The sequence below is a fragment of the Spizellomyces punctatus genome, assembly GCF_000182565.1.
Source record: "Spizellomyces punctatus DAOM BR117 chromosome Unknown supercont1.4, whole genome shotgun sequence".
NCBI classification, from domain to species: domain Eukaryota; kingdom Fungi; phylum Chytridiomycota; class Chytridiomycetes; order Spizellomycetales; family Spizellomycetaceae; genus Spizellomyces; species Spizellomyces punctatus.
The window spans coordinates 1,191,564-1,205,173 of NW_015971540.1; the positions used below are offsets into that span (position 1 = coordinate 1,191,564).

At 45.6% G+C, this 13,610-nt stretch overlaps 5 protein-coding genes across 5 annotated transcripts; 2 read left to right on the forward strand and 3 right to left on the reverse strand.

The window, feature by feature from the left end:
• Window positions 1-4,591: 4,591 nt before the first annotated feature.
• SPPG_02860 (uncharacterized protein) lies at window positions 4,592-5,180 on the reverse strand (the record flags this gene model as incomplete). The annotated part of the gene is made up of 2 exons (XM_016751148.1): window positions 4,592-5,019; window positions 5,108-5,180. The coding sequence occupies 2 exons, from the start codon at window positions 5,178-5,180 to the stop codon at window positions 4,592-4,594; spliced, it is 501 nt and encodes a 166-aa protein (XP_016610430.1).
• An 846-nt stretch (window positions 5,181-6,026) lies between these two features.
• Window positions 6,027-9,311, reverse strand: SPPG_02861 (uncharacterized protein). Its single transcript, XM_016751149.1, has 6 exons — window positions 8,426-9,311; window positions 8,194-8,298; window positions 7,941-8,135; window positions 7,702-7,866; window positions 6,727-7,614; window positions 6,027-6,660 (listed from the first exon to the last, which is right to left on the reverse strand). Exons 5-6 carry the CDS (start codon window positions 7,310-7,312, stop codon window positions 6,185-6,187), a joined length of 1,062 nt encoding a protein of 353 aa, XP_016610431.1. The 5' UTR covers window positions 7,313-7,614; window positions 7,702-7,866; window positions 7,941-8,135; window positions 8,194-8,298; window positions 8,426-9,311; the 3' UTR covers window positions 6,027-6,184.
• SPPG_02862 (uncharacterized protein) lies at window positions 7,977-9,044 on the forward strand (the record flags this gene model as incomplete). The annotated part of the gene is made up of 4 exons (XM_016751150.1): window positions 7,977-8,113; window positions 8,175-8,365; window positions 8,423-8,932; window positions 9,007-9,044. The coding sequence occupies 4 exons, from the start codon at window positions 7,977-7,979 to the stop codon at window positions 9,042-9,044; spliced, it is 876 nt and encodes a 291-aa protein (XP_016610432.1).
• A 1,389-nt stretch (window positions 9,312-10,700) lies between the features above and the next one.
• On the forward strand, window positions 10,701-12,417 carry SPPG_09063 (uncharacterized protein). Its single transcript, XM_016757217.1, has 3 exons — window positions 10,701-11,820; window positions 11,925-11,988; window positions 12,055-12,417. Exons 1-3 carry the CDS (start codon window positions 11,242-11,244, stop codon window positions 12,219-12,221), a joined length of 810 nt encoding a protein of 269 aa, XP_016610433.1. The 5' UTR covers window positions 10,701-11,241; the 3' UTR covers window positions 12,222-12,417.
• SPPG_09064 (uncharacterized protein) lies at window positions 12,340-13,436 on the reverse strand. The gene is made up of 3 exons (XM_016757218.1): window positions 13,076-13,436; window positions 12,915-13,010; window positions 12,340-12,847 (listed from the first exon to the last, which is right to left on the reverse strand). Exons 1-3 carry the CDS (start codon window positions 13,262-13,264, stop codon window positions 12,599-12,601), a joined length of 534 nt encoding a protein of 177 aa, XP_016610434.1. The 5' UTR covers window positions 13,265-13,436; the 3' UTR covers window positions 12,340-12,598.
• Between the last annotated feature and the right edge of the window lie 174 nt (window positions 13,437-13,610).

Here is a 13,610-nt window from a genome sequence, read left to right on the forward strand (position 1 = left end):
ACCTTGTCTATCGTACTCTCTCGAATAAGAAGTAGAATGCTGCTCAAGATCTAAAATGTACCTATCCACTCGCTCCCAACATAATACTAGTCAAAGTTGTCGAATACCTTCCTCTGCTTGCCCTCAACTGTAAAACAGTAGTCGCAAATGGGCCATATAAGGATTACCTGTGTGTTTGTGGCCCGGATTGTTGCGTTCATTCAACGAATTTTGATCGTGCATTGTGCTGTGCAGCCATTTTAGCGTCGTTTTCAATCATACCTTGCAGTGAAATAGCAGAAAAATTATGCTGACTTTTATACTGTCAGACTCTCAAAGCGTTGGGAACCCTCGACTGGGCTGCTATCGTCCCAAAGAACGGCCATATTATTTCAAAGCAATATCTGTCTCCCATTTCAAACCTGTTTTATTGGGAATTGATGGGCCAGGCGCAAAGGATTTGAGATTCCCTTGTAGGATGCTTGGAGCGAGACACTTCTAGTCCCACCAGTGGTGACTTGTCACTGTCACCTCCTCATTCTCCATCTCAACAACAGGTCATGTCGAGCCCACTAACGATCAGCATCACTACCTATGCCGACACCGTTGTTCGGGGGTTCTTTGCGAGTGTGTGGTCAACCATCTCCATAATTCTGGGACTAGAACTCTTTCAAAAGACAACCGGTCCGCTAAATCATTCTCGTCTTCCTCTTCGCCACGATCTGCAAAGAGTTTTTAAAGTAGGCGCCAGTACACTACCGTATACACAACCCTCAGTCTCGACTTTATGAACACAATTTCCCAGTTCATCATGCAGATTACAATTCTTGAAATCAACATGATAAAAGTTCGGGCTTTACCAAAACAAGATTGGGTCAAGTCGTTATCCGGATGTTTTTGTTGGCAGAAGCGAGTTTAACTCTGACTGGACAGTCCTAGTCAGTGCAGAGGAAGATTGGTCCTTTTTACTCGAACATGTCGAGTACACTCCTCGCACTTTGTCGAAGTGGATTCACTGGGTTGGAAATTATTCTCGACATTGGACTTATTCTTTGGCTGGCTGACAATCAACCGCAGCGATAGTCAGTAACACAACATCAGTTTTCAACCGTGATTTCAACCATTATCGTTCCGAACGTCATCATGTTTATCTTCGCTTGCCCAGTAACGGCGAGCCCTCCTAGTTGGGTGCTGTACCGAACAATTACGTCCAACTCGTTGGAAACTGGTTGATTTATTTTCAGTCGCTTGCTTTTGTGTACGACGTGTACACATTCGAAAGTGAAACGGCAAGCGAGAGAAATACCAATATGTTGGCGAAGCAGAATGCTTTTCAACTAGAAAGAATGAACCGAGGGTAGTCCAATCGTTCACGATTTCGAAAAATGTTGAAAATGGAGTTTGATTCAGTTGCATACATTGGTGACCGCTTAGATCAATGGAATATGTGTTCTTCGTTTCTGTATTGGTACCTTATGCTTTGTACAGTCCGAGTGGATGCCTGTCATTAGGCAGAAAATGTAAGGTTGCTTAAAAGGAAATTCTACCACCAAATTATATGATGTATTTCTCAAATCATTCTTGACTCTTAAATGTTGAACTATTATCGATGGTGACGGTACATAGTAGTACAGAGCTCCATTGTTTATAACGGTGCACTGTTGATACCCTAGACTTCTTGATTTATTGTCGATTTAGCTTCCATGAGTTAGTTCCTTGATATCTGGGACTTGCACACAAAGATGACAAAATAAAAGTCAAATTGCTGCAGGACGTTCTATCGTGAACCTGTTTCCAGGGATTTCCCTTGCCCTTTCAGTGAATTATCCATTTTTATCCCATATTGTACCCTGAGGGCCATCCGATCATCTCAGACAAATAATACGAAATGTGATCCCCACACCCTAGGACGAGCGTCTTACTGGTGAGCGCATTCGGGACGATGTCCTTGAATAAACGAGTCCTTTTCAACACCGTGGTTAATCGTTACCTCTGCTCAGTCTGTTGAAGGTTTCTTTGTAATAACTGCCATGTCAACCTGCAGCCAGTTCAACGATAGGCAATGATGTGATTCTGAACTACTATCCAGTTCGAACCATAAAATAAACATCACTCGCAACTTTGGACTTGGATCTGTGACTTTCCGCAGTTTACGTGGTTTTCCAACATTTTTTTTTTTTCACTTGACCCAACCTCACTCAATTGCAATGTAAATGCTTGCTTTGGGTGCGTCCAGCTGCAGCCAGAGGATCATTATTCAAAATCATCACTAAAACCACCCGCTTGGCGGGGAGGACGAGAAGCAGACGAGGATCCATCGGAACCCCACTTACCAGCCCTGCACTGTGCCCTGTACATTGACTGGGCGACAGTTCTTTGAGTGTTTATCATGAACCCTGACGGGATTGCGATGGTGGCCCCTAGAAAATTTCTAAAGCCATTAGCTAATGAATTGCGTGCACTTACGTCGTGTTTTGAAAAAGAAGACTGTTGCAAGCGTTCATGATTGCAGCTGCAACAAGAGCATTCCGGTGAATTGAGCCAGCGCTGCGTAATCTGTACTGGGTGACCTACTTTACCACCAGATCCAAATTTCTAGGCGATTGATTGAACACCTATCCACATATTTTTTGATGGTCGGAGAGCAAAGGTTTGATGCAAAGCTCAACCTACAAAAAGTGCATTCTGGTCCATTCCGGTAAATTGAGTCAACCATTGTATAAAGCTGTACTTGGTAACCTACCTTACCACCAGATCAAAAGCTCCTGCCAATTGTTCATCCACTTTGAAATTTTTGATGGACGGAGAGAGAAGACTTGACGACGGCTTCCGAGCCTGAACCTACAACAAGCTCATTCCGGTAAATTAAGACAATGTAGTGCAAGCGGTTTTCGTTGAGATACGTTTACCACACGAAGGCAGCAGTCATAGGTATCGAGCCAATGATTGCAAGTGTATGCACTTTCAGACTGTCCAAGAGAAAAGACGGCTTAGAGCGTCCATGGCTTAACCTACAGCAAAAGATGTCTGATGAATTAAGACAACAGCCGTTTTTGTTGAGATACGTTTACCACGCAAAGACAGCGTCCGAAGATATATGCACTTTTCATGAGGTCTGAGAGAAAAGAGGGGCTAGAGCGTCCATGGCTTAACCTGCAACAAAAGATGTCCGGTGAATTGAGACAACGTCGGGCAAGCTATCCTTATTGTTTTCCTTTACTTGTTTTCCTTTATTACAATCATGAGAGCGTTCAAAAGTGTTTACACTCGAGCTAGAGTCGATGACAGAGCCGTACACTGTTTCAATGGCCTATATACAGGGATGAGCACGTACTCCCCGTTAGTGTATCAAGGATACTGAAGGACTTGGTACCTCTTACTGCTTTTCCGCCCTCGTTTGGCCGCCGTACGCGCGTCTTTCCGTCATAATTGCAACCTGCCGCCTCTTCTGCAACGAGCAACGTCTAACCTTGCTTGGGTACATTCAAGGAACCTTCCTCGAACGCCATACAACTTACAGGTAATCAAGCACGTACTCAAAGTACCTGCACCCCTTGCATTGGTATCTGATGATAGTAAATGTTCGGTCCTATGCGAAAGGGAAACCGTATGAGTCAAAAGTTCAACTGAAAAAAAAATCAATCATATCCTATCTTCATACATAGGATAAACAGCATCTAACGGCTGTTGTCAGTCCTGAAAATGCCCATTCTCTGCCTTCTTACACCCGCCAGCTCAACATGTATGCATAGGTCATGGTGCGTATGTGCGCAGAAACTTGTCGTGTAGCTAATATTACCTAGTATTGTACATACCTTAATTGATATGTTAAGCGTTGTTGTCCACCTTAAAGTTCCTCGTCAAGATGCAAGCAACATTCCGCTTCAAACTTGGATGTAAACCCCAAAGACGGGGATGATCCTAAAATAAAAACCAAGGTAAATTTTTGTCCCAGGTTTAACCCCCTAGATGTACGTTCCCAAAACACAATTAGCAATTCCCTCGTACCGCGCGCTATTAAATAAAGAAGGAATCCATGAACCGAATCACATGCTTTCCACTTTATATCTTCGAAAGTATAAAGACCTGCTTGTTTTCAAGAGTTTAATAACCTTGAGAAACGATATGCACAAATGTAATACTTGCTATTTATTCGCAACCTCTGGACAGTCCTTGACATGGACTGTGAATAATCGCCACTTCAAGTGAGAGGTGATTCACTTCTTATTTCTTTAACTCACCGTTGACATTCGTCACGAAAGTGAGATGAACTCTAGAAGAAAAGTTACTTGTATATAGCTCGAAGAGTGGGACCTGTCCCGAATAGTCAACAATAGGGCCAAAGAAACTAAATCATGAAAAGGGATGCTGATCCCCTTTTTCGTCATATTCACATTAAGCGCCTGGGTTCAAATAATTGACACAGGCCGGTCATACAAACCAAAACTAGATACATATCGCATACTGTGGACGTAGGTCCTGCTACCACTACTGCTGCACGTCCGTTAACTGTGTTAGGTGAAGTGTCAGACGCTATGAAGAAATGACTCGGTGACCTGACTTTTTTGTTGCAGGGTGTGACTTGCCGTACCGTAAAGCTGCCTTATCCTCTTCATGTAACAGTATCGACAGAACCTAATCGATTTGCTAAAAGTGATCGGATGATACCAGCAAATTTCTCCCCGCATCGCACTGGTTTCTCTACGACATCGTTCATGCCTAATGAAAGGTATAAAGCGACCTCGTGTGGGCGTGCATTTGATGTGATGGCGACGATGGGAACTGACGAATTGAATTCCAATATTGTTGGAGGCGTTTCAATGGGTATAGTAAGTGTAGGACTGCTTAATGCTCTTGGTCGATATGGAGGTGGCGCCGACAAAGGCGATTCCATATCTGACTGCGGTGATGATGTGATCGTGGGAACGATAGGGAGACTGTAACTTCGATGCTCGCCAACGATAAAATCTGGGATACTGTGCATCGGCGATCTGCCACGAATAAAAAGACAAGTTGTGCATCCGTCAAGCACCGGCATAACTACAACAGGCAATTCTCCTCAGCATTAGCTTCACGAACTTTTACAAACCACTTTTGCATTAAATCGAACATTGATAAATCAACGTACCGATGTCGAGAAGTATGAGGTCAAACAGCGATGTCGAAAGAGCATGAAGTAACTCCAGCCCATTTTCAAACATGTCTGCCGACGAGACAGTATATCCAAGATGTTTGTACACTAGCTTCTGTAAAGCGAAATGCACCATTCATCAGCTTAGGGAAATGCTCACATAGTAGCGCTCAACATGAATTGCATTATCAAAGGAACTTTTTGAAAAAAATGCGGTTTTGCGAGTTTTTTGTAGACAACAACTTTTGTCCGTTCTTTGGGCGCTGCATGCCCTTTGGATACAATTCCAATACTTACTGCTAATATTTTGGCGTTAATGGGGTTGTCATCGACGATAGCTATGCGGGGTGTGGGTTTTTTTGCGGTAGAAACCGCGACGGGATTTTTGGGGGCGTCGTGTGGGCTGTCAGGGGAGGCGGACGTCCTGGCCTCTTTCATGACACGGATAGATAAAAAATCCTTTAGGCTTTCATCACCTAATAATGCTTCAAAGACCGACGACAAAAAAAGCTTTCGTATGCAAGCTATCTGTTATTCTAGAAAACAACGTCAACGACTAGAAGTGCGACAAAAAAAAAACAGCCAACGTCCGGGGACCAGGTCGTTCAACAAATGAATCTAGTGCCTTTGTGGGTCTCTGCGAGGTCTAGAAGTGAGCGTTCCAGAGTCCTGGGTCATGGATGCTGATCCTGTAAAGGAACATTGCACCGAGTTACCAACAACCAAAAGTTCCCATTTATGGGTTTACATTAAGGTAGAGGATGATCCATGATATTCTGGTTATATCCGATCGCATGGTCCGGAATCTCGGCCCGTGAGATGTGACTCTTTTGGATAGAGTGGGATGGATGGAATGCATGGCCATATGATTTAATAACCTTTTGAGATATCAAAGTTGCTCCAGATCTTGTTTGGACAAGCGGATGTATTGGCTGGGGTGTATCCACAGCTTGTTTATAAAGGTTTAGAGTTGCTCAGCAGATCACCCTGTCCACATGTTACAGCCACAGCGAAAAACAGATATGGAACAAATATACCGGTATTTACAAAATGTCTATCTACACACAGAAATTGCTATTTTTCTCGTAGTTTCCCCAAAGATCGAGGTTCTGGGGCACGAACCTCAGCCATCTTTTGATTCTCCCTTTCAAATGCTGCTGGTGGAGGTGTTGGTGATACAGGCGTAACTGACTCGTCTACCACCCAATCGTCAAACGTTCCCTTAACGCCGACTTGTTGTAAATGCTCAGCATCCAACACTCGGTTCGGTCGTCGGACGTGCGGTGGGGAAAGCGTAAAAGACGCCGATTGGTTGTACTCCCGACGTAGGGCGAGAATGAACAAAATGAAAATGTTGTAACGGATTGCCGTTACTAGGGCGGTTATTCCGCTACGGTAGTTCACCGCAAAATTCGATGTGATGGTGAAGGTGCAGTGTAAGAGGGTTTCAGCGCACAGATACAAAAAACCTGTGGTGAAAAAACGTGTAAAGAGTGATACACCTTGCCGGTTCTGCCGCAACATGGGAAGGTAATAATTCACGACGAAATCTTAAACAAAAAACATTGGGTTCAGATTTCCGGGATTGCAAATAAAATACAATAACATATACTCACAAGTCGACAAATAAAAGGCAGTTACAGCTTGCACGACACTCAAAAAAGTGAACATTTTCTCCGCGCCTGGGGACTCATTCTTCGTGACGCTCTCATACACCCAAAATATATAGTTTGCTCCAGCAGCGAGCGACTCCAATCCCAGCCAAATGAGAGTAGCAATTCGCAGCCGTCGTTCAAAGGCCGTGATTATGGAGAAACGAAGGTACAAGACCCAATTGAAAACCTCGTAACTGAACATGAAGCATCCTACTCCGACTCCGATCGTGAGGATGGGACTGTTTGGTGCCGCCTGAATTTTTGGTAGCATAGTGCAGAGTACACCCACTAGGTACGTGCCGATGCACGCACCAACAAGGATCCTGAGCGATGATTGCTTTTTTCGTAGTACCAGCAACCACATCAAGACATTCATCGTTAACATGGCCACAGCAGAAGCGCGGAGTATCAGGTCCACCACTGCTTTCAATGCGAACAACGGAGTGCTATCGGCCATTGTCGGACTGGATTGATTGACGGTCTGGTTTGCCACGGGGAAGGCTTGGCCAGAAATTGTGGTAGGCGGAGCAGCCATCAGAGATGCCATCGTTTCGTGTGTGCTTGTTCCGCGGCGACGAGACAATCGCCACCTTACGCCCTCTATAGCGAGAAAGTCTCCAGTAATTCACGTCGTTACCGGGAGGTTATTGTTCTATCGCTTTTAGTGGTCCCTGTACATTCTGGTGCCTTCCGGTCTCCGGGGATACTGAGATGGGTATCTGGGGTGCCACCTTCTGCTTTTATGCAATCATTCCGCTCTAGGCTAGCTATTCTTTAGTCAACATGAGACCGTCGGAACTGTTTAAAAAAAATCCAGTTCTTGTTACTTGTTTTACGCCTATCCGGAACCTTCCATATTGGGATTTAAATCCAAAATCGAGACCTATGTGAGTTGCATGAAGAACAGATGAAACTAATATCTGACACCAAACACACTTTTTTATTTTTGTATCTTTCATGACGGCATTTGGTTCCCAACATCGGGAAATTCTAGGAGCTATCCTGTTGCAAACGCCGTTAAACGTTCATGTATAACAAAGGGTCGATCACGGAGACGGAGACAGCGAGCATGTCGTTCACTCCGGTTCTTTCCGGTTTGCTCTAAAAAGAGGATCGAGTCACATTAAGTATTTACTGCTAACATGTCATGGTCATTGCGTACATGCGGCACAAACATTATGGATATGGTGATCTTCCATTCACGGCACTAAATGTCCTCAGACAGAGAAGGATCAGAGTCAGACTCCACTTCAGCTCACAGTGTTACTATGCCGTCGCGGCAAAGTCCTCTGTATGAAAACTACAGCGTCTATTCTCCCCGCGGTGCCTTAATGTTTCGTTGTTCACGGTTGGTACACTCACAAGCATTCCTGAACAAGGCACTCTTGGTAACCGTTTACTTTGAAAAGGAAGAAAGTAGAATGGTACCTCAATCGAAAGCTTGCGATATCCTTGAATGAATCACGCACAGTCATACAGTTGACGTTTGAGCCCAAAGGAAACGGGAGAGTCGGCGAAGGGGAGGAATATTATCTAGAAGACCGAGAAAACATTTGCGTCGGATGTGGAGGGCAAGTGCGGTTGACGTCGCATCATATTGGTAAGAGTTACTGTCCGAGCTCGCTTTTTGGCTACGATGGTATTTAAAGCAGGACAGTACCTTTTCAATATAGAAAGTTCATGCCACTTGAAATAAAATCGCATGCTTCGCACGATATTGTCCTTCTCTGCAACCGCTGCCATGATGCATACGAAAGCAAGGCTCTGAGTGTAAAGAAGGAATATGCAAAGAAATACGATATCCCACTCGAAGGACGTGGATACATCCCTCATCCACAACACCGGCGGTTGCACGCAGCTGCCAAAGCACTTTTACTCAAAGATAACAAAATACCCGCATGGAGATTGAAAGAATTGGAAAGCCAGATTCGTGAATTCTTTGGGGTCGACGGGAGTATTGATGATGAGGTTCTCAAACAAGCGCTGGGGCTCCCTTTACTGAGCAGATCGGATGACTTTGAAGAGCATGGGGAGGTTGTTGTCCGAAAAATGTCCGAAAACGAGCTGGAAGAGTTTATACGGATGTGGAGGAAACATTTTGTGGAACACGTCAAGCCCCAATCTTTGAGTGCAATGTGGCGAGTAGAAGATCCCGTAAGAAATCGAGGTCCGTCGTATCTTTCATTCCCGTGATCTCAATACGTAGTGCGGCCCAACCCTCGCTAACTACAATCGTTGTAGCATCTGCGACGGTAACGTTAGTGTCGACAATGACGTAGGAGGGGAACACATACACATGCTATGGTGAATCGGTGATCGGCCAAAATCTCGATCGCTATGGAGATACGATCTCCAGCCTGTACGTTTCCGCGTAGATTAAAAAGAAAGCCGCCAGATACTGAAATAGAATTTTCCTGGCTCCAAGTAATATGTAATTTTCGGAGCGTCCCGAGTGTCTGCTTCAGTTGTACAGCGATCTTATGTAGTGTATATTCTACCAATGTCTTTTGGGAGCTCCCGGACGCCCGAGTGTCTATGAAATTGTGTGAAGCAACGTCCAATAAATGCAGACACGTTTTTATGCATGATAAAAATTAGTTGATTATGACTCCAAGTAAGCGCACATTAGGTGAGCTGAGTACTTCCGCTCACTGGCGAATACGCCATCCTTCAGGCCAATTCGTCAAGCAGGTAGCATGCAAAAAAAGTCCCTGTGTCTCAAAGCGATCGACTGTGTTCAGGTCGACTTTGTTGGCGCAGTATATCGGAAAGGCTGTCGATGACTCTGCATGCATACTATATGATGATATATGAATACAAGTAAAATTGGATGCAATTGACGTAACCTGGATGTTAGGATATTTCAGGCCCACGGGTTGCAGGGATAACGAGTCCAGAGTAGTGCGAATGCGCAGCAGGGTCCACCGTGGCTGAATCGGCAATAAATGAGCGGATGCGAAAAACTAAAGAAAATCAGCATTTACCAATCATGGAACGGCGACCATGGATAATGGAAAAAGAAAAATACAAAAGCAAACTTGAGTACCGTGCGATCGATCACCCATGGCAAATTGGAACTGGACGGTAGTAATGCGACTATTGCAATCGTGGACAGCTCTTTGTCATCTGTTTCGGTCATCGGGAAGCAGGGCCAGTACGGAGGTACTACTCACCTTATCAGATGCTGCAGGCATCGATTACCGTAAATCGAGCCATTGGTATCGCTTGTTACGAAAGCCTGGTAATCATGCACGCGCCTTTAATTTGAAGCTATTTTTGTCAGGGATAGTTTCCCGCCTCTCGGAAGCTGGAGTATCCGACGAGTCACCATCAGGTCGTTCACGCTTTCCGACTTTTCATTGGTACAAATGAGTAAAAGGCTGAGGGGGGAGTTTGCTACAAAACCTACTTTTCAGACTTGCCGATATAGGTGGATTGACAAATACAAAAAGTCCTAATCCGAATAAGGATTAGAATTCTCGAAAAGAAATTTGGGAGTGCGTGCTCTATACTTTTACGCTCCAGGTTCCGATCCCTCCAAGTTTTAGTAATTCAATGTCCTCCCGTGGCTCAAAATCCACGGGCGTTCGCTTCATCCTGCGAAAATCCGGTAAATGGAAACGATCTTGACATAATACCAAATCCCAATCCAGGGAAATTGATTGTACCACTGTCATGCAGGAGGCGAAAAACGGATCGGAGGGTCAACGGAGACTGGTAAGCCACGAGATTCTTTTACCCGAATCCAGCGACACAAAAGTGACAAGAAAGACAATATTTGTTGTGTGTAGAGTATCCTTTGGGTTCCCTTACGGCATGCTAGACCGTTGGATTGATAACCCGCTTGATTTGAGGTAACGCGCCGCCCCTTCATTTTCCCCATCCACGGCGCTGACGTTGCAGGGCATCGTGGCCTTTTTTTTGAATGAGTAAGAAAGGTGGGCAAGCCGGGAAGCGGTCGACACTCGTGATGAAGTCCCCCAACACACAAGCAAGGGCCACTTGCCGTGCTCATCTCTCTTTCGGCTTTTTTTTATTTTCCCTTTTTCTGCACACACATTCCATCTTCAGGAGATCTAAAAGGCATGTGTTGTGACAATTGAAACGGGAAATGCATCATGTGTGGTGATACGCTCTTTTTTTTTGAGATGTTTTCGCCCTGAGCTTCCGAGCGTCAAAGGAAAAAAAAAAACAAGTACACAAATTGTTGAACATTACCAGCGCACGCACGCTCGGCTACTATATAATGCGTGTTTAATCTACTCCCCCCTTCCTTCGCTCTGCCCCCAAAAACCGACCCCACAAAACACACACGCACGCGCAATTCCGGGGAGGTTTTGATTGGAAAAACCTCTGTCTTTTTTTTTAATCCGCACTGCCATTGCTGCCATTTGCCTCTTTCCTCGCGTCTCTACCAGCAACCCGTTATAACATTTCACCGGAAAAGTCATTTCCCTGGCATTTTGTGAGCCCCTCATGCAAGCACATCGACACGACTTTCCGCTGTACGCTCCTTCCAAAATAATGCCTTGCCCCGACGAATTTGAAGACTTTTTCGGATCCTTGCCCAACGATTACGTGATGGACGACCTCAATATGGCTTATTCTCAGCCTTCTTTCGATCCTGAGCTCTTGATGCACACTATCCCACTGACGTTGCCCACCATGTCATCATCGGGTTATGTCCCATCCCCCGCTCTCTCCACCACATCCCTGTACGTCAACGCATCTATAACCTTACCGCAGCAATATACTTGCCAGCCTCTGCCATCAAGCATGATATTTTCCAACAGCTTTCCGTCTCCTCCAAATCCTCCAAGTGATCATGAACGCATTCTATCGCCGTGCACCATGTACGACGCGGTTGACAGCCCCCCGTCACCAGCCAGCGATGCCAGCGGCGGTATGCCAGATATCCCACTTTATGCAGAAACCGCGTCAGACCCGAAAAAGCTGGGCATTGCCGGCGCCCCTCCCCCGCGAGGAAGGAGCAAAAAGACGTTTCCCTGTACAGTTTGTGGAAGGAGATTCACGCGGAACTATAACTTGAGAGAGGTGTGTTTCTCCCTAATCAAGGGAAACTCTTGTCATGGACGACGATGACTCTGGTGGACGACCTCTTGTTTGTGCTGGCTTGTTAACGCTTGGCTCCATCATAGCACATGCAAGTCCATGACTCTGTCCGTGTTCGTCGTTTCCATTGCACAGAATGTCCTCGCTCTTGTAAGTTTCACTTGCATTACTGCATATGCTCTTTTTCATATCCTCATGCTTTTTTCCATTCACTAGATTTCCGTAGTGCCGACCTCTCTCGTCACCGGAAATCCCAGCACACACCACCCATCCTCCTCTGCATTTGCGGTGCTGCATTCCGCCGTACCAGTCAAGCACGCAAGCACCAAAGTGAGTGCGTGCGAGCACTTGTGGCGAGAGATCAGTCTGATCTTCCAAATTGAAAGTCAGCACCATTCACGGACGATGTCGGGCTGGGCTGTAAATAGTGGACCTCTCACACACACATGTTTGTTTATCCTTGTTAGCCAAACCCCATCTCTCTTTTCTGTATATACCGTGCCCATGTGTTCATAGCGGGGTTTTGGAGAGTTTTTGTAGTGTGATCCCTTAATAATGATTTCCCTTTCATTCTTTGTATTGAGTCCAATGCAGCGGAACGGCGTACCCGCCAGATGCTGTACACATAGAGTATGGGCGGGAATTTCACAAAAAAGCCCGGGCCCGGGTTCACGTTTTGGTGAATACCCGCCATTGCAAGCAAAGAAACAAATAAAAAACAAACAAGGCAAGCGTCCCAATCGATGTACATAGCATGAGATCACTGTAGTATGACGACAATCTCCTCACTCTTTGCGAGATCAACAGGTAATCTCCCGTGCTTATCCTTCACCATAGCCACCCCTCTCGAGATCTGAAGCATTCTTCTGAGAATGTTTACATCCCCAACGCAAGCGGCTACATGCCATGGTGTTCGCCCGTCATTATCTGCCATATCAGCTAGTGCGTCATAAGAGAGAAGGAGGTCAACCGTCGGAAAGTTACGGGAAAGAATTGCTTTATGAAGTGGCTGTATTGAAAGAGGCATTTGGATGCGTGCTATCAAGCAGATATTCAAAGGGAAATGTAGCACGTACTGTCGCCCCAATCTCGTGCGTTTTCGCATTTGGGTCTCCTCCGCTTTCGAGAATGACTCTGCAAACATCGACATGTCCCTGACGGGCCGCATAGTGCTTTTTGGAACCAGATTCAATCTTTCACTATTGTGTATGCCCACGTTGAGCACACTCTTGCCTACCAGGGCCGTGTATCCTGCACGATCTCGTTCATCAGGACAACATTTCAAAAGCCATTTCCTGACCTTTGCCACATCTCCACGTTGAGCACAGCCATGAATTGACCGTTCAAAGTCGAGCTCTGTGAGGGACTGTGTGTACAGCGTCGAGAGTGTATGGTTACAGTTGGAGTTGCAATGCTGATGGCTCATGCGATGGAGAATGTTGCGCGAACAAGCCCGAACACTGACTCACCGTGACTTGACTCAAATTGGGGCAATTAGGGATGAGCCACGTCCAGATACGAATTGTTCATGAACGTGCGTCGTTGCGCAAATGCAAAATGCATTCATAATAAGCAATTGTACGTTGATGAGGGGGGGGATGACTGAAGGAGGGAAGATCAGCAGACTTTAACATCTTATTAGTAAGGTCAAGATTGCATGATAAGGTATCCCATCTTCAAACTCAATTATCCGCGGGTGAAAACGCTGCCAAGCCTTTCTCCCTTGCATTCAGCAGGAGCCAACAGGAGCCAGCAGGAGCCTGCCTCATGCA